At 46.1% G+C, this 18,555-nt stretch overlaps 3 protein-coding genes across 10 annotated transcripts in view; 1 reads left to right on the top strand and 2 right to left on the bottom strand.

The window, feature by feature from the left end:
- The window catches only part of JPH2 (junctophilin 2), a 30,661-nt gene extending 27,000 nt beyond the window's left edge, over nucleotides 1-3,661 (bottom strand). The window contains exon 1 of the mRNA XM_005524906.3: nucleotides 3,078-3,661. Coding sequence (XP_005524963.2) covers nucleotides 3,078-3,456 — 379 coding nt within the window. The 5' untranslated portion in view covers nucleotides 3,457-3,661. The remainder of the gene's footprint in view (nucleotides 1-3,077) is intronic.
- A 3,487-nt stretch (nucleotides 3,662-7,148) lies between these two features.
- LOC102109902 (oxidative stress-responsive serine-rich protein 1) lies at nucleotides 7,149-13,068 on the bottom strand. 6 transcript variants are annotated; one of them, XM_014254214.2, is made up of 4 exons: nucleotides 12,994-13,068; nucleotides 10,533-10,649; nucleotides 8,715-8,828; nucleotides 7,149-7,958 (listed from the first exon to the last, which is right to left on the bottom strand). In XM_014254214.2, the coding sequence occupies exons 2-4, from the start codon at nucleotides 10,610-10,612 to the stop codon at nucleotides 7,271-7,273; spliced, it is 882 nt and encodes a 293-aa protein (XP_014109689.1). In that variant the 5' UTR covers nucleotides 10,613-10,649; nucleotides 12,994-13,068; the 3' UTR covers nucleotides 7,149-7,270. The 6 variants fall into 6 exon arrangements, with proteins under 6 accessions (XP_014109689.1, XP_005524747.1, XP_014109690.1 ...); XM_005524690.3 differs by having other exon boundaries at nucleotides 10,533-10,646; nucleotides 12,994-13,050; XM_014254215.2 differs by lacking the exon at nucleotides 12,994-13,068 and adding an exon at nucleotides 12,442-12,973.
- A 6-nt stretch (nucleotides 13,069-13,074) lies between these two features.
- Nucleotides 13,075-18,196, top strand: LOC102109725 (oxidative stress-responsive serine-rich protein 1-like). 3 transcript variants are annotated; one of them, XM_014254251.2, is made up of 5 exons: nucleotides 13,601-13,783; nucleotides 13,870-13,925; nucleotides 14,052-14,172; nucleotides 15,830-15,940; nucleotides 16,588-18,196. In XM_014254251.2, the coding sequence occupies exons 3-5, from the start codon at nucleotides 14,096-14,098 to the stop codon at nucleotides 17,270-17,272; spliced, it is 873 nt and encodes a 290-aa protein (XP_014109726.1). In that variant the 5' UTR covers nucleotides 13,601-13,783; nucleotides 13,870-13,925; nucleotides 14,052-14,095; the 3' UTR covers nucleotides 17,273-18,196. The 3 variants fall into 3 exon arrangements, with proteins under 3 accessions (XP_005524746.1, XP_014109727.1, XP_014109726.1); XM_005524689.3 differs by lacking the exons at nucleotides 13,601-13,783; nucleotides 13,870-13,925 and adding an exon at nucleotides 13,075-13,140; XM_014254252.2 differs by lacking the exons at nucleotides 13,601-13,783; nucleotides 13,870-13,925 and adding an exon at nucleotides 13,306-13,428.
- Nucleotides 18,197-18,555: the final 359 nt, after the last annotated feature.

Raw genomic sequence — 18,555 nt, 5'->3', positions numbered from 1 at the left:
CCTAAAGAACAAATTGCAGTATCAAAAATAAGTTGGTTTTAGGCCACTTTGATTGCAAGTGAGGTTTTTTTCCCCCCCTCCATATAGATACATACAAGTTATTTGTAGAGCAAAGACAGGCTTTGGGCTGGATCATGGGTATACAGCACAACTCACCATTAGCACTGAGATTTTCTTCTGCTGTAAAACTTGACTCATGGTTTTGACTCACAGTCAAATGCACTAAAGTATCCAAAAAATGAGGCCTTCCCTACAGAATGGACAAAACTCACTGGGCAAAGGCAAATAATTACATGTTTACTCATAGCTTAAGTTGCAGAACAATGAGTTCCTTCATGCTATGCCTTCCACAGCCTCACTCACTGCCTGCTTCAGCCAGAGCATTCTGCCCCTCTGAAGGGCTCTGAGCTCTTCCCTGGTGACAGCAGCACACACCAGTATATCCAGCTTGGATACACAAAGAGATATGTCAGAATGTCACTGTATCTGCCCAGCCACAAACAAAGCTCTGAGCCCCTTGGCTGATTTCAATCCATGTTACAGAAGTCTCCTTAAAGCTGTCAGTCTCCCATAGCTTTCACTAAAGTAGGCTTTTGGTAGTGGGGAGACAAACAAATAATCCACATAGTGCCTGGGCTAAACTGTGCCATGACCCTGGTTCTTATTAGACACCAAAAATCTAAATGGGATTTCAAAAAGTTTCACTGCAGATTTGAGCTTTTTTTTAGCCACCAATCTTGGCCAGACACAAGATTCAAACATGGACAACTCTATAATTATATTTTAAGTGTATTTTGAAATGTAAATTTTCATGTATGTCTCTCTCTCTCTATATATATATGTATATATAAAAAGTTAAGATCTATTTTAAAATATCAGAATCAGCTACATTTCCCTGAAATCTGCAAGCAGTCCAACCATGACCTAAAGTTTCTGACGACCTGGCAAGGGCTGCACATTCCCAGAGCCCTTTTCCTCGTGTGGCTGGCTTCCAAGGGGCTTGGGAATCGTGTCCCCTACTCAAGGGACAGCAGATATCCAAAGCCTTTCCACATGTTTATCTTGGCAACCCCAAATTCAAACATTAACAGGTCCCATTAGCAGTCTGGCCACATCTGGATCTTGCAGGTGGTTGCTCTGTGCAGGTGAGGAGACAAAACAGGAAAAGTTCCTGCAGGTCACCCCTGTCCTTTGGATGTGATGCTGGATGGTGACCCCTGGCTTTGACTGGAGTTTTATCCATGTTCCCGTGCCATCAGAGAAGCTCATGTGTTGAATGAACAGCTCAGATCAGCCAGGGTGTGATGACCCAACACATGGAGCAGCCACTGGGCACCCCAGCACAACCCTCGTGAGCCTTGTGGGGCTGAGCTCAGGGTTTTGGCAGGGCACATCTTCATTGGATCAGGGCTGAACTGCCAGCCTCGAGTGGCACCAGGGATCACACAGCTGGCACGTTCTTGGGTGAGGGTCAACACCCCGGGGAGTGCTGTGCTGACAGAAGCAGGATATTCTATATCCTTACAGGAAAAGCATTGGCTCATCTTTCCCTCTCTTCTGTCCCAAGCTTTCAGTCCCCTATCTAATCAAACCCCTCTGTCAAGTCTTACCACTCAAAATTCTCCCCTAGAACATTAACTGCAATTCCAGTAGCCCTTCACCCTTAGAAGGATTTGCATTTTAGGAAGCAGTAAGGAAGCAACCATGCAAATTCAAAGGAGACCTTGACATCTCCAGAATGAAATTCCCAATAGCCGCTGTTGCTGACAGTGACCTGATTGCTGCTCTCTACTCATCAGAGAACACCTTCCCTGTCACCTGCTTGTCTTCTGGCCTCACATGAGGTTCTGTGCATGCAACCTGCACCCATTAAACCATTCCATGGCCGCAGGACAGAAAGGGGGAAAAATTTAAGGAGCTGGAGTGGAGGGATGTGTCAGTTTTTGTCTGTACCTACAATATCCAAGGGCACAAGGAAAATGGGTCAATTTAAAGACTGTATTCTCAATCTTAAAGTTATCCACAAACCCACACAATTTATTGAGAAATATTTATGAAAAATATAGCCCTGAAAGCCAGTCTCAATTTAGTTCATTTTGCTAACGCCTAAAAATGTGATGCTTTTCATTCTGAAGGTTTATATTATAGTTATTTTGCTTTATAAACTAACTCCAATGTCTGTCTTAGATAAATATAGATGCAATTTTGATCCATATTTTGAAGGGTATTTCTTTCAAATGACCCTCTCTATTTAGCTATCCTAAATGTGGCAGCCCGGAACATTACAGTGCTGAAGAGCTACAAAATTACTGGCACAGAAATTCTTGCAATGTTTCTAACCCCAGAATTGCCACTAATGCAAGAACACAATTAGACCAAGCATTTACAGAGCACAACAAATACCTGACTACATGGTGCAGTTGTATAGTAGCAGAGGTTGAAACCGTCCAAATAACCAAAGGGATTTATTTTGGGGAAAGGCATGCGGCTACATATTCTAAACAGCTTAGATGGACTCAATCAAAACTCTTTGGCAAAGCAGATGTGCAGGCAGCCTGTCAGAGGCATGCAGGCAGTGTTTGATGCATAGGGAAAGCGTGCTGGGATGCTGTGGGTGGTTTATATCCGACACAAGAACATTCACCGCTCGCTGCCTGGTGAGAGAGCGCACGGCTCGCTGTGGCCGTGCACCAGCTGGGACTTTCTGGGTTGGTTCAGCCAGAAGTTGCAATAACCACCCCAGGAGTCAAAGACTACACAAATCAAGTTGGTCGGTGTGAGCTACCAATAGAGACACTCTATTCCTCCCTCGTGTCTGCAGTCGGTGAGCTGCACGTGCTGCACCCAGCTGGGAAAATCGGGGCACGCACACATTGATGGGAAGGTTGCACCCCAAGCTCCCCTTCTTGACTGAAGCACCCCAATGGCTCATTGTAGAGCACTGTGCCTGTCTAGATCTCACTAGTGGGGACAGGACCAGGTCGCCCCTTCAGCAGGGACAACATGAAACCTCTGTTGTCACAGGCTGGGAGTGACACTGCTCATCCCCCTCTCATTCCCTCTGGAGCCACCCTTACCTCCATCGGCGTAGGTCTCGGTGCCGTAGCCATCCTGCAGGCCATTGTTCCATGTACCCTCGTACTTGGCTCCGCTGCTCATGCTCTGCCTCGCGCCGTACCGTCCCTTAAAGCCATGGGTCCACTCGCCTCTGTAAACCCACCGTCCTTTGGTCTCGATTCCCAGGCCGTGCCTCTTGCCTTGGGACCAGTAGCCTTCGTAGGTGTTGCCGCTGGGCCACGTGTATATGCCCACCACCTCGAAGCCGTAGTTCCAGGAGCCCGAGTACTCGCCCTGACCCTTGGGGCCGGTGCAGATGCCGTGCCCGTGGGCTTTGCCCCCCTCCCAGCCCCCGCAATAGGCGCCTCCATCATCGAAATCAAACCTGCCGCCGCTCATGGTGCCCTCCGGTGCCCCTCAGCCGGGCTGCGTTCCCAGGGGCAGCGCTCCGGGGCTCCCGCATCCCCGGAGGGAACGGGCTGGGCGCCGAGAGCGGCCGCTCCTGCCTCGCCTGGCCCGGCCGAGGGGCTGGGGCACGAGAGGAGAGAGAAATTGGACGAGAGGGAGGGGAGAAGGGCGGGCCGAGCCCCAGCCCCCCCGTAGGGGCAGCCGCTCCGCGCCGGTACCTGCCCCGCGGGCACGGACATCGGCCGCCCGGGGAGCCGCCCCCGCGGCCGAGGGAGGGATGGGGGTCCCGATCCCCGCGGCAGAGGGAGGGATGGGGGTCCCGATCCCCGCGGCAGAGGGAGGGATGGGGGTCCCGATCCCCGCGGCAGAGGGAGGGATGGGGGTCCCGAGCCGGCCGCTCTCCCCCGCCCGGCCGCCGCCGCCCGCCCCGTGCCGTCCCGCTCTCCTCCCCCGCCGGGAGAAAGGTCAGCGCTGCCCTAACAAGGCCATCGGATCCCAGGAGCTGCTCCCAAAAATAACCCCCCTGGAGCCCGGCCCCCGCCTCGGGGCCCTTTTATGAAGGAGGGGAGAGACACATCCCACCCCCCCGCCGTCCCCCGCCCCGGGCAGGGATCCAGGCGGAGAAGAGGCTGGGAAAGTAAATGTCTGCTTAAAATAGAGCCTGGGAAGGGGCCACCGCGCTCCCCCGGGCCGGCAGCCGCTGTCCCGCTCCGCCGGAGCCCCGCGGGATGCGGGGACGGAGTGCCCGGGGCCAGGTCACTCACACCGTGGGTAATTGGGCAGGGGTAGAACAAGGAGCCAGAGCACAGCCGCCACCCGAGTGCAGCGAGCAGCTCACTCAGCCCCGCTGCTACTTCCAAAAGTGACTTTGCAGAGCTGCTTTAGGGTAATGAAAGAAGTTCAGTAGTAGTCATTTACCCCTCTCCCAAACAACAAACTTGCCAAATTTCCTTCTGTTTAACAGCCAGCACACTCAGTCTGTGTCACAGACACACGGAGTAGTGACAGGACACCTTGTGTGTAATAATGTCATCAAATGCGGATGGCAGAGGACAAGGACTGAAAGACCAGGTAACAGCACACCCATCCTGTTCCTAAAGACACTGTCCCAGCAAGACCATGGAGAAATGACCCTCCCTTACTGACCACCACGCTGAGAAGCTGCAGGAGCTGTGGGATGTTACCAGCCCTTCCAGGGGAGATCCCAAAACCCCACTGAACTCTGGGGCAAAGCTGCCACAGACAGTGGTGGGCTCGGACTCAGTTTTTCTGCTTTCAACCTCCTCATTGGCATTTGTAGGAAGAAAAGGTACAGAGGAGCCACACAATATATAACTGTGACAGAAGCTCTGTGTATGGACAGCATAAACACAGAACACCTGCAGGCACAGGTGAGAAGGACCAAGTTAGAAATTTAATTAGAAAGGGCTTCACTTTTATTCAGCCACAGGAAGGAATGAGCTCTTTGGTAATGGACTCCAATATGACTCAGAAGTGCCACTTGGCAGAACCAGCCCTCTAAAGCCTTCCTTAAAAAAAAGTCAGATTTTGAAACTGGTTCAAGTTAATTTTTTTTTTGTTTTAAACTAAGTTTTTAGACTGCTTAGGCAAGTTTTCAAGGTTCTTGCTGCATGATTAAGGAACATAAATTCACATTTTCTCAAAGCAAAACCAGAAGGTTTTGATCTATGGTTTCTGCAAAAACCAAAACATCTGAAAACACCTTGAGGTAACAGAAGACAAAGCGTTAAGGCAGCAGTTGCAGCAACTCATGGTTTTCTATTCCATGGTGTTCCAGCACTTATGAGCCCAAAGATGTCGTAACTGTCCCAAGAGGATGCCAAGTTCAGGACTATGTAATTATTTACTTAGCAACTTTTCCTAATTACACATCACAGTCGTGAACTGATTGCACACTTTGTTTAAACATTAATAACTTATGCAGATTTTGGCATTTAAAGAGCTTTTGTTGACCACCAACAAACCCACACAGACTGCAGAAAGCACTGACGGTCTGTGTGCGCAAAAGCACCACACAGAGCTGCTCTCGTGTCTTCATTTTGGCAGAAAAACTCCCGTTCTCCCCGAAGGCTGAGCCTGCTGCAGCAGCCAGACCCAGCCTGGGGCTGACCTCTAGTGGCACTGCTCGTGTCCCTTTCCAGTCAGCACCAGCTCACTTTTCTATTTTTACATCTCCTGGATTTCAATCCACTTTAACACAGTCCAGAGCAGTGGACAGTGCAATCCTAAACCCTGCAGTACAGGTCTGTGGTCACTAATGAATGAAATGGTAAAAGCAGTGCAGTCTTGAAAGGCACTTTCAGACCCACAACGGTGCTGTGGTTGGAATTTGCATTTGAGAACAGTTAAGAATAATTATTTAAGAAATAAAGTCACGCTGCACTTTGTAGCCCAGTTTTGTAGACAACAGCTGCCAAAACATTGCCTTGAATTCAGAACACAGGTAGCAGAAATGCAGAGTACAGGAAGAGGTGTGGGAGGGACCCAGGTACGTTCTGCACAGTGTAGCTGACACTTTAGAACTGGCAAAACAAGTAAACTTACACGGCCACTTGTTCTAAGACACCAGGTGCTGCTACAGAAATTGCAAAAAAGCCCCAAGAGTAACACCAAATGATTTTGCAGGAAAATGTTTGTCTCCATTTCTTCTCCACATCTTACACGTCAGAAAGTTGAGGTGATGCAAATAGTAAAAACAAACCAAACACAACTTTTCTCCCCCTCAACAAATTCTATTATTTGATCAGCTGCTCCTTTGCTAGACATTCATATAAGGTACTATTACTGGAAAAGTGGAAAGCAAACCTTTTATTGAACTTCCAACAGGCCTTAGAGACTTGTCTGCAAGAGAAACACCCTGCATTCTCGAGGGGAGTTGCTGCTGTGGTTAACCAAAGGAAAGTGAGGGCATGGGCTCTGCTCACTGTATTTGTTATGGAGACCAAACCAGAATTTCCTTGTTTCATTGGTCTTTATTCGTACACTGTCTGTCAGTTTTGGGGCTTTTTTAGCTTCTTTATTAGCCTGCTCTATAGGACCAAGTATTACCCTTCCTACAGGCATTAAAAACCAGAGACTGGAGTGAACAGTTGTCAGCTGTAGGGAAATCTTGAGCACTGTGTCTCCATCTTTCTAAACCATCATCACTTTAGCTGCCCTGTCCAGCTTCAAATTCTCCTGGAATTTACTTCTACAGAAGCAAGCAGCTCTCCATACATAGTGTGCATCAGCACAGTGTCTCTTTTCTGAGTGTCTAGAAAAGGAGTATCCCATCAAATAATATTATTTGCTGAGGGTGAGAAAAGTTGTATTTGGTTTGTCTTTACTATTTGCAGTACCTCAATTTTCTGGCTCCTTTATGAAATAAAATCAAAGGCACAAGTATCCAAAAGCACAAACCTGAGTCTTACAACCTGAGGTCCAAGTGGTTTCAAAGGAGCAGAATGACACCAGGTGTCTCACAAGAGCTCTAATCATCAAGCAATCTAGGAACTCCTCTCCACCAAAGCAGAGAGGACTTTGGAAATAAAGTAGAATTAAGTGTTGGGTCTCCTAAGTACAGGGAGGTATGCTCTAGGTTCATTTACCACATTATCTACTCCAAGCTTAAATTATAATGCTGAAACTAAACTGGTTGTCCAGCTTAAATAATCAACATCAGCTGAGATGCAAAGAAGTGTTTTTATTGCAAGCACAGTGAGCAGGGAGTGGGTTGCATATTCACATCACGTGCCTGAGGGCAGATTTTAACCAGCCATCCTCCTGGTTTTAGTGCTCGTTGCTGTCAGGTGTACATCATTTCTGCCATGTGAGACATTTTCTTTGGAATATACAAGTAATACTCCATGTATCCTGAAAGATCTTCAATTGTCACATCATCCACAAAGGCCCTGGCTTGCTCAGAGCAAGAGCGTGGAGAACTTGATGGAGTTCTTGATGGCAAAGGCTGGGAGTGATCCTCAGAAACCGTTCTATCAGGTGCCAGTGGGAGGGTGTTCTGCAAGCCAGAGAATTTGTACACTTCCATATCTTGCCACAGTTTGCACTGACAGGCTTTATCTGCACATGCACACGGCTCACTCGCGTTCAGCTTGGACATAGACTGGAAGTCAGAAAGCTCTGTAGTCTTTAGGCTTGTTTTGGATATTGGAGAAGCTGCAGATGGAGAGTTCTCCTGTGTGTTCTCCGATGTCAACTGTGCAAAAGGAACTCCCAAAGACTCATCAGCTCCCTTCTGGCCAGCGTCCGGAGCGACACCGCAGCATTCGTGTGCACAAGGTTCCTTTGGGACTGGCATCCCAAACCCACTGCTGTCCTCCTGGGCATCAGCCTGGCTCTTCTGCACCAGCTGGCTGCATGTGGAGTGTGATTTTGTGCTGCAGTGGATAAACTTTGGAGGATGAAGGATTGGAGACTTGGAACGCCTGCGACGCTGAGTTCTCACAACTCCTCTCGAGGGCTTCTTCATAGACCTGCCAGGAAAAGACACAAAGAGAATGAAGATTCACCAAAATACTTATTGCTGAGTTATAAGTAACACTGGGCAATTTATGCATTATATGCATTATATATGCATTTATATTGCATGCACGAGCTTTAGGTTTGGAGTATTTGTTCAGGCTATACTGTCTTGGAATTTGACTTTGCTCTAGACAAGCAGTTGTATACAGTATAAAAGGAACACCACAGAAATGCATCTCAGAGAGTGGGCTTTAAAGCTCAGAAAATGAGTAAAGCATGTGAAACATGGCAAAACAATCTCTACAAGAAGGACAAAGCACAAGAAAAGAGGACAAAACTAATGATTCAAGGGCAAAGGACAGTTTTGTTTCAGATGAGCATGAAGTTCTGCAGAGATACTCTAGAAACCAATTCTTTATTTTAATCTAGTTCCCAAGGCACAATGACAGCTTCTGCAGTGTCAAAAAACGATTGAAAGAGATGCATTCATGACTGTCTGATTCAAAACCAGCAGCTCACATTTGCATTGAGAAATATCTATAACATTTAGCCACCTACAGGTGGCCAGCATTTCCTTTCATTTCACATAACTGTAAAGAATAGCAGTCATACATGAAGAAAAAAAGGTGGTGTATTTTAGAAAGTTCTTTGGAAAAGATAATTCAGGTCCTTTGTTTAGAGGGGCACCACCCAGAAACTGTCTACTTAACATTCCTTTTCAATGCAGTATCATTTAAAATAGTCTGATAATCTCAAGCTTCTCTTACCCATGCCAGGTTTCCTTAGAAGCACACACATTCTTAGGTTTGGTTTCATCTGCCACTGCTCTAACTATTGCTCTGGGACTTGTCCCATCACCCACAGAGAGAGAAGAGGTACATCTGTGAGAGACAGAATAAAGAGTTAACAGCCTACACTGGTTAACGTTATGATTACAAAAATAAACCTTTGTGTATCTTCTTTCCCAGAAAATATTGCTCCAAATCATTTAGAACACATCTTAAAAGACCTGCCCACAAGGACCCACATCACAAGGATGAGTGTTGACACGCTCCTATCTCCAAGGTTTGTATAACAGACCCTTTAACCGAGAGATGCCGTTCACAGCTCCACTGCAGAGCCAACCCTGCGTGTCAGTGACAAACACACACAATGGCCAAATTTCAGCTTCCCAGGAGAGGGGAGGGCAGAAACACCATCACTGAAGAAACACATCTCTTTTTCCAGAGACAAATAAGCCATTCTTTCCTAAAAATAAATGTCCTTTGGACATAAATAGACTTTGTTTAGCTGAAGAACACTTAAGCCTCTGTCTAACATAGCCTGTTAACCTAAGCTAAAACTCTTCATACTCCTGCAATTTGAATCATCTGAGAGACACAGAATTGTGTCAGACCTTCAACTTCTATTCAAAGCAGGGACCTTAGGAGATTTACTTAACTTTCTGGTGCTGTAAGTTCATTCCACACTCTCATTTTGAAGGACTTGCAATAACCCAAGAACAATTCTTTCAAGTTGCGACTTCACATATTACAGTGGAAATCCCAAGGAAATTGTTTTCCAAATGCTATGTTAAATTAGTTTGTAAACAGGACAGATTCCCTGAAAAGTGAAAGTGAGTCCCCACACACTGATCTAGGATGGGGTTAAGAGAATCCAAACTATTAATCAAATTAATTTCCATTTAAAGGACAATGAATACAGAACATGATATCAAAAGCCACCAGTAAAAACTCCGAAGTAATCAAATATGCCCAGCTGGAGGATGGTACTAGACATACTGAAGAAATGAGAGATAATTCATTACTAATGAGTTTAATTACTTAAACAAAAGGTAACTTTAGAAGCCCATCTATTCACAATCTCAGCTCTGTGGTAATTCCAGGTAAGGCAGCATCAAGATGGTAACCAGATTAAAAAAACATTATATGGAAGCCTTCCTTTATTTAATTTCAGGTAAAAATTATCATTACCAACAGAAGACACATGATGCTTGTGTTCTGCCACCTGGGAGAGTGTAGTGGCACGTGTCAGATCTCCACAAACCAAGACAACACAAAAAGCATTCTTTCCCATTTAGTGATTTTGGTTATAAATATAAATTTTGTGACAGCAATGAAAATAGTTTGTGTGGGAATGATGCACTGAATCTAACGCTCTTCCTTACTGACATGGAAAGAAAGTTTCTCTCCTGGGAAAAGATGTGATTTTATTCTCATGACAGGCCTTCAGAGCCATGGCAATACACTAACTTTGACAGTGGACTCCTAGTTCTATGGACTTTAGTACTGGTAACCTCTGGCAGCCAGATTCATGCCAAAATTCATTTCAAGCACATTGTCAGCTGATCATGATTGTGAAGTTTCTTTCAACCATGCTGCAAGCTGACAGCAATCAAATAATTTACAATTCCTTAAGAAGTGCAGTCTGCAGGTAGTGAATTTCAGTCTGTTTAACTACAATGAAAGCTTTCTATGCCTAACCTTTTGCAATTACCTCATTCCCTCAAATTTCACAGCAAGGGTGTTCCCTTTGAGTCCATTTGTAAGATGTTAAAGTCTGTGCCTCCCTGTGGTGTTACTCACCCAGCTGTGTCAACTCTCAGCTTTTTGAATGCTGTCTGCAGGCTTTCCTCTTCTCCATCCTTAGCTTCTGATTTCATCATTGGGATGGCCAGAAGGTGATAGAATTACCATGTACTGCTACAAGCAAAAAAAAAGACACATGAAAATAAGGGCCAAATCCTTGCTAAAAACATTAGTTGCCCAGCAGCACCATAATACATGAAAAGAAACTCAAAATAGCACACTGAACACACAAAGCTGAGGTCATTCTTGTAGAACATTTTTGAAAGCTGACTCAGAACAAGAATATGAATATGATACCCAAGAATGAAACAAACAGTCTTCTGCACAACTGTAGGTGAATTAACAATTCAAAATCAAATTTGGTGTCAACAGCATCTTGCACGTACATTACAGCCCAAACAGACTGTTCCACTTGTCTTACAGTGCTACCAGAATAAGTGTGGAAAAGGTCAAAGTGAGAAGGAACAACACCATTAGAAACAGTCAACTTTCTACAACTCTTCCTTCCAAATCTGGGACTCAGTGTTACACACACACTTTAAGAAAAACCCAAACCAAGAGATTTTTCTTAAAACAAGATAAAAGTTTTAAGTCAAACAAAACTTTTTGACTTTATGTCAAGGTCCCAACTAGAGTTATACGGTCCTATTGGAACACGGTATTATGGTTACAAATAGCTGTTAAAATTTTCCAATATCAGCTTGTGAACAAGTACAAATATAAACAAATAAAAGAAGCAATCAGAAAGCCTTGCTTGAAATAATAAAAAAAATAATTATAAAAACTGGCTATTTTTTTTTTTTTAAATCTACACTGGCCATCATTTAATCTTTCTACAAAGGATCTCAAATCTCTCTAAGTTTGATGCTCTTTGGGTTTGCTGGAGGTCAGGCATTAGTGGTGTATCCCAGGGTCAGGACTGTCCAGTCCTTTTTAACATCTTCATTACCAATCTAGATGATGTGCCATGGTACCCTCACCACATCTGCTGATGTCACCAGCCTGGGATGAGTGGCTGAAACACCAGTGGGACCTCAACAGGAACCCCATGAACTTCAGCAAAGGGAAGTGCACAGCCCTGCATGAGCTTTTTTTTATAGCAAGGAAAATAACCCTCTTTTCACTGAGACCTTTTTTTCTAAAGCTCTACAGCTCAGTTACTTAGGAGGAGGGATGGGGATACATAATAATAATAATCTCTGTTCCCCCACCCTCTCACTCCAGCTGGAGGTGGCAGCTCTCCCCACTGCTGCTCTGGCTGCTCACTGTGCTGTGATTTCACCTGGGTGCTCTGGATTGCAGACAGCTATTATGACACACACAGAAGGATAATGTATCATAACAATTTCAAGGCACATGATGTCCAATGAGTCAGACAGGGAGTAAACAGGAGAGGAAGAAGCTTAAACGCTGACAACATGATGCTCATCTGAGCAAGTTACTATTTAATATTTTCTCTTAGACAAATACTACTGCTCTGGTGAAACAGATGGTCTCTACTTCACTTTTATTCCCTGATCCCCAAGTCATCCACAGATGACTCTTTGAAAAAAAAAAATAAAAAAATTCAGGCTACATAACTTTGGGGTTTTTTAAACAGCAAACTCCTGTATTACGTAACTTCAGCGGGAATATAAAAGTAAAAAGTTTTAAAACCATTGTACATTACTCAAAACAGAGTACCAGTTTTTAGACTAAATACTTCATCGTGCTCCCCTTCATCACCAACACTGCAAACCCTCAAAACAATGCGGAATTTATTTAGATAAAAGTCTCACTGGGTGATAGCAAAGTACAAGCTTAAGCATTTTTAGACGCACGAGCCAAATAGCACACACTTAAAAAAAAAAAATTAACGTGAAAACCAGGCAACGTTTACCGCGTCAAAAAACACACTGAAACTTACGTTTTTTACCTCCCGGGAAAACACACACCTTTTCTTTGCCGTTGTATTTTCGGCTGTATTCCCGGTACCAGCGCACTACAGCCCCAGTGAGCTCCCGCCGTGAGCACGGACCGGCCACGGGCCCCTCATCCATCCCCTGCGGGCTAACGATGCTCACAGCCCGGCCGTTCCGGGCCGCGGCCCCAGGGGGCAGCCCACGAGACAGGAACTTTCGTGGTTTTAATTTTTATTTCATGTTTTTTAATTTTATATTTTTAACCGCTCGGAGTTCCCTTCTCGCCCGCGCCCCGGGGAGCCCCAGCAGCCCCCGCCGCTACCCCGCGGCCCAGCTCCGGGGCTCGCCCGTGACTCAGCACCGCCCCGCGCCCCGCCGAGGCTCCCCCAGCGCCCTCCGCCCTCACGAAGGGACCGGCAGCGGGAACCGCGCGGGAAGGTCTCGCCGCGGGGACACGACGGAGCCCACCGGCCCCCGGGGGAGCAAGGGCGGCCCCGCGCAGGGCAGTGGGATGAGGACGGGAACGAGGACGGAGACAGGACGGGACCCGCACTCACCGCGCTCCGCGGGCCGGGCCCGGCGCCCCCCGGAACCGCCACCGCTCGCGCACGCGCACCCGGCGGGGCGGGCGGGGCCGGGGCGCGCCCCCGCGGCCGGTGACGTCACGTCCTGTTGTGCTGCGCGCCCCGGGCAGGCGGCGGTGGGTGAGTGACGGCCCCGCGGTCCCCGCGATCCCCGCGCCCGGCTCTGCCCGGCGGGACGGCAGCGCAGGGGCGGCTGCGGGGCCGGGGGGCAGCGCAGGGACCGCCGCGGCTCTTCCCGGCGGGGCGGCGAGGGGAGGCCCCGGGGCAGGTGGTGGAGCGGGGCTGGCGCTGGGCTGCCGCGGCGGTGGAGCCTCCGGCGGGCGCGGGCCTGGCTCGGGCCTGGCGCTGGTCCCGGCCCCGCGGGGCTGTCGCGCCCGGCAGTGCCTGGCCGCCCCCGCTCTGCTGCCGGTGAGAGAAGGCTCGGGAGGGATCTCAGCAAAGGGGGAATGCCTCAGGGGTGGGCACGGAGAGGAAAGTCGGGCTTTGCTCACTGGTGCCTGGGGACCGGAGCAGGGGCCGTGGGCACACACTGAAACGCTGCCTGAGCATAAGGGAACGCTTTTCTCTAAGGGTGGCTGAGCACACGCTGTCCAGGGAGACGCTGGAGTGTTTCTCTTTGGAGTTATTCAAAGGCTACCTGGACATAGTCCTGGGAAACCAGCTTGGCTTGTCCCTGCTCGAGCAAGGGAGCGGGACCTCCAGGGATCCCTGCCAACCTAAACCATCCTGCGACTCCTGAAACCTTTCTGAAGCTTTGCTGCAGGTGCTGTGCTCACAGCTCAAAGTTACACAGGTTGCTAGGATCTGTATTCACCCATTGATTAAAAGACACTTTGATATTTTTAACAGAGGCTGTGATTGTTCTGGAAAACTCAGACTTTGGAGTTCACAGTGAAAAGCTCAGGGTGGGTCTGGTCAGAAGGCAGTGATGTTGCCCACGGAAAAATGAGCACCCATCATGGTGTCAGCCAGTTTTGTGCAGACCATCTGTGTTCAAACCTCAGTATGAAATCCAAATTTCTGTGTTTCAGTTTATTCTATATGGCACGGTTGATTACCCACTGAGAGCACTTCAATGGACTTGGAAGCTAAAGATGAAGAGGAGGAGAGTCTACAAACAGCATTCAAGAAGCTGAGAGTGGATGCAGCAGGGTAAGTGAGCAACAAAAAAGGCAATGTAATTTGTCAGGTTTTTATTACATATTTATATTTGTTTTCTATTATTTTACATTTCAAAAAGAAAAGCCATTTGGTGAAGCGTTATTTGCTCTCCAAGGTTCTTTGCTCTCTCTGAACTGCATCACTTCAGATGAAATGCAGTCATTATAACTGTCTAATATGCAATGCAGTACTTTATTACAGTGTGATTTTGACTAATATCCAACTGAAATCACACAGCAACTGCATGTAAACATGAAAAAACTCACTTAAAGCAGTGAACCCACTTTCAACTGTTGTAGCTGTAGTCACCTGGTGCAATACAGAATTTGTTTCTCTGTTCCTGTAAACACTGGTCCATGTGTTATAAGCCCTTATTTAGTGCACAAAATTTTGGTTGGAAGGCATCTGGACAACAGCACCACCACCTCAGAGTGTGCTGGGGAGCCCAGTCTCACTGGGAAGGGCCAGGCTAAATATGAGCTCTGATCATTTCTGATTTCGGGGGATTTTGTGGAGTAAAATGTCTGCAGACATTCTTACACTAAAAACTTAGTAAGATACTGGGTGTGCTGATAATATGTAGTGTAATAAAATTACAGTGATAAAATTATGCAGTCTAACACTCTGAGACAGTTCACTTGAAGTCTTTTGGGAATTTACAAACACAAGAGGAAGTTTTGTGTTGACAGTGTTACCTTGTGAATTCATCCCCACAGCCATCAACACTGTGAATTCAGGATTTCCTCTGCATGTGGAAATATATTTTGCTTTGCTGCTAATTTCTCTGCTTCAGGAGATCTTCTGAGCAATGTGGAAAAAAATAGCTGTTCTCTATCATGGAACTATGGTTATTAATCATAACACTTTTGATGTAGTACCACTGGCAGACTGTGTGGGCTTCTGGTTGATTCCTGATGACATCTTAGGCATAAAAAGATCTTGTTTTGCAGGCATGTGTTGTGAACAGCTCAAATCTTGTGACTAATCAGTTAAGATTAACTTTGGGCAGAGTGTTTGGGCTGTTTGATAGAATTTCAGCCTCATTTCTTACAATTTCCCATGTTTAAAATCACACCTGCAGCCATCATAACTATAAATACAGATCCATGTGCTGAGGCATTTATGTTTGTGATCTAGACCTCCAGGGTCAGATGATTTTTTCACTCCATGCTCCACTCAAAAACTTAATGAGAACTAAATAAATCAGTAATCTGTCCTTGCCTGTTGTACCTCATCCACTTCTCCACTGACTCCCCCTCAGCCTGCTGCTCCAGGTGCCTGACTTTGCATTTAAGAGGAGTAGGAGACTATCTTTAATGACTCTTGTCTGACAAGAACGTTTGGAACCTCAGTTTACATTCCTTTAATGCGTCATTTTAGTACAAATAGGGCATGACATCAACCTCTGGTCATTTTGGCTGCCTTTCATTTTATCTCACCTATCTTTAGCCATTTGACGAGGCCAGTATAGTAAGAGGGGTCGGATAAATCTCTATATGGCCATGTTTCTACCCACTGACTACAGAAGGAGTCAGTGCACCAAATTTGATGGGCTTAGCTGAGCATCCAAAGCACATAGGCTGAATGTGGGCCTCTGGAGCCATATGTTCAGGCATTTCTGTGATGTGGCATTTCCCTTTTTACCCAGATGTATTGCAGCTCTGTCCGTGGGCGACGGGATGATTCTCAGAACAACGACAAGAGCAGCCATGGATGGAGCCAAGCAGCAGACTGCCAGCTCCAAGGAAGCGTGGCATGGGTAAAACATGACACATTGAACAGTTGCAGGATGCTTTCAGTGCGAGTTGTTGTCAATTAGTTGCTTCAAGATATCTTTCTATCACAAAATGTTTCCATAACTGATGCGTTGTTTTTAAGGGGATTTATCAAAGTCTTTAAAAACAGTACTGCATCTTCTCTTAGAGAGGGTTCCCAAAACTTTTATTTTCTGTTGATTTAATCTGTAGTACTTTTCTGCAAGTCTTAAACCTTTGTGACCCCCTCTCACCTCACTCTTGGGTTCTTTTATTGCTTTTGAAGTACCTGGATATTCAGTGTGACTCTGCCAGCAGCTCCAACTGATCCAGGTTCTGCACTACAGTTCAGTTTGGGATGACAGAGTATCATCTGCTTAAGGCAGAAGATTTGGGGGGAAGCACCTTGAATAAGAAGACTTGGGGGGAAGCACCTTGAATAAGAGTTCCTTGTATGTATCTTTCCTTTGGGGGAACCCGAATTTCTTCAGAGTCCGCCACGTTTTCTGTCAGAGATTGTAAGTGACCAGTCATCTGGTACTTCCAAGCAGAAAAATAATCTTGTAAAATGTTTTTAATCACATTTTGGAGGTGACTGAGCTGTAGTGTATATTCTGGAGTTACCCACTTGCTCACCTGTTGAACCCTGCAGGTGTGTGAGAAAGCCTTCCCGAGGATCGGCAAGGGTCCCGCGGCGCCGGCGCTCCAAGTCTCCGGTCCTGCACCCTCCCAAGTTCACCTATTGCAACATGAAAGCCAACAATCAGCTGAAACACAAACCCCAGGCAGACACTTCGAAGGGTATCATCAGCTCAGATGTTTTTGTCCCAGCAGAACATGGCACGAAGGACGGGCAGGATTCTCACCTTGAGGCCAGTAACGACAGAACTGAACCGTTGGAAGCTTTCACCGCCGAAGAGCCTTTGCAGAAGAGGGGGGAGAACTGCCCTGCTCTCTCCTCATCCTTTGAGAACAGCTTGCGTTCTAAGCAAACCTCAGATTTCCAGTCCTTATCCATGCTTAGCAAGGGCAGGCAGTGCCCTTGTACGGACAAGAAGTGCCAGTGCAAGCAGTGGTGCACCATGGAGGTGTACTCCTTCTCCGGGCTGCGGAGCGTCCTGTCCGAGTGCGAGAAGGCAGTCCTGGGAGTCCATGCCCACTCCCTCCAGAACAGATCTCCCTCTGGGACAGCCTCAGCAAGCTCTCACAGGTCTTGTTCTGAGCAAGCTCGAGCCTTTGTGGATGACGTGACTATTGAAGATCTTTCGGGATACATGGAATACTACTTATATATTCCCAAGAAAATGTCTCACATGGCAGAGATGATGTATACTTGACTGTAAGCACTAGAGAATCCTGAAGCAGAGTTTGTTACAATGGTTGGGCTAATTGCCTTGTCAGTGCCATGTTTTCACTGTTGTGTGTTTGATTAAATGTTTCTTTGCCTCATACAGTTTAGTTTTCTAATAAAATGAAAAATTAAATATAGTTTCTGAGCTTAGTTCTAAAAAGAGTGCACTAAAGTCTCTGAATACCTTAACAAAAGCACACTAGATCAAATGAGCTCTGTTTGGTTTTTGGTTTGTGCTGTGAATATTGAAGCTCTGTATGCTGTTTTCACTATGTTTTGGAAAAAGCCCAAACAAAACCAAAAAACTTGTAGGGTTTTTTTTTTTTCTGATATTTTGAAGTGTTTGGAATGTTCATTCTTAATGTATCTCAGTACTTAGAGAAAAGTTTCACAGCTACAGCTCCATCCTCCTTATCCTGCTCTAGAGAGAAGGATGAGAAGGCATTCAGCATTTTGGATAGGATGTATCTCCTTTCCTTGAACACTAGCTGGCTTCTTCTTTATTTGGATCAAGTTGTGAATGCTTCTTCCTTAGGAATTTTTTGGGAGGTCCAGAACATGCAGGTGTGTACTTGGACCCTTCCTCAATCTAACTCGCTCACTCTTAAGCAGTTCTATTTTTCTGCAGATAAGTGAAGCTCTTAGAAGTAAAGATATATTTTGTTATTTGTGCTTTACAGATGGAATAATTTAGGGGGAAGTGAAGCAGGCTATCAGGTTTTTTTGGGCTGTGCGGTCTCAGAAGTGGAGAGGGTTGAACCATCTATACAGGATGTTCCTGAGCACATCTGATACACAAAGTGGTGTGGAAAGGGGGTGAAAAAGATGTGTGTATCATCCTGGCTTTGTGCTGTAGAGCTATGACATTCCTGCTGGTTGAAAATACTGCAATAAAAAATTCTGTTGCCGAGACTTGCATTAATAAATGTTTGTCAAAACCCAGCAACTTAAAGTCTGAATAATTTAACTTATATTCATCTTCCCTCAAGACCTTTTTATTTAAGAAAAAAAAAAACAACCAAAACACAACAAAACTATAGTTTCAGTGTCATCTGAACATGCTCAACAACCATGTCTGAGTAAAATACTGTAATTTTTACTCACATGCTGAAAAATGAGTGGTCGGGAAGCCAAGGAGTCACAAGCAGTTGTGTATAAATAGATGAAAAGCAGATGCGGACAGTTGGCCTTGTATTCTTTGCTGGAGAATGCTCAGACATTCTAATGATAATCCCTGTAGATTTTATTCTCACCATCCCTAAAATTTAC

This window comes from Pseudopodoces humilis, chromosome 19 (assembly GCF_049639895.1).
Source record: "Pseudopodoces humilis isolate 2021_Gansu_Grassland_sample_001 chromosome 19, ASM4963989v1, whole genome shotgun sequence".
Taxonomy (NCBI): Eukaryota; Metazoa; Chordata; class Aves; order Passeriformes; family Paridae; genus Pseudopodoces; species Pseudopodoces humilis.
The sequence above is the reverse complement of the archived record's forward strand: the minus strand, read 5'-3'. Positions and strand labels throughout refer to the sequence as shown.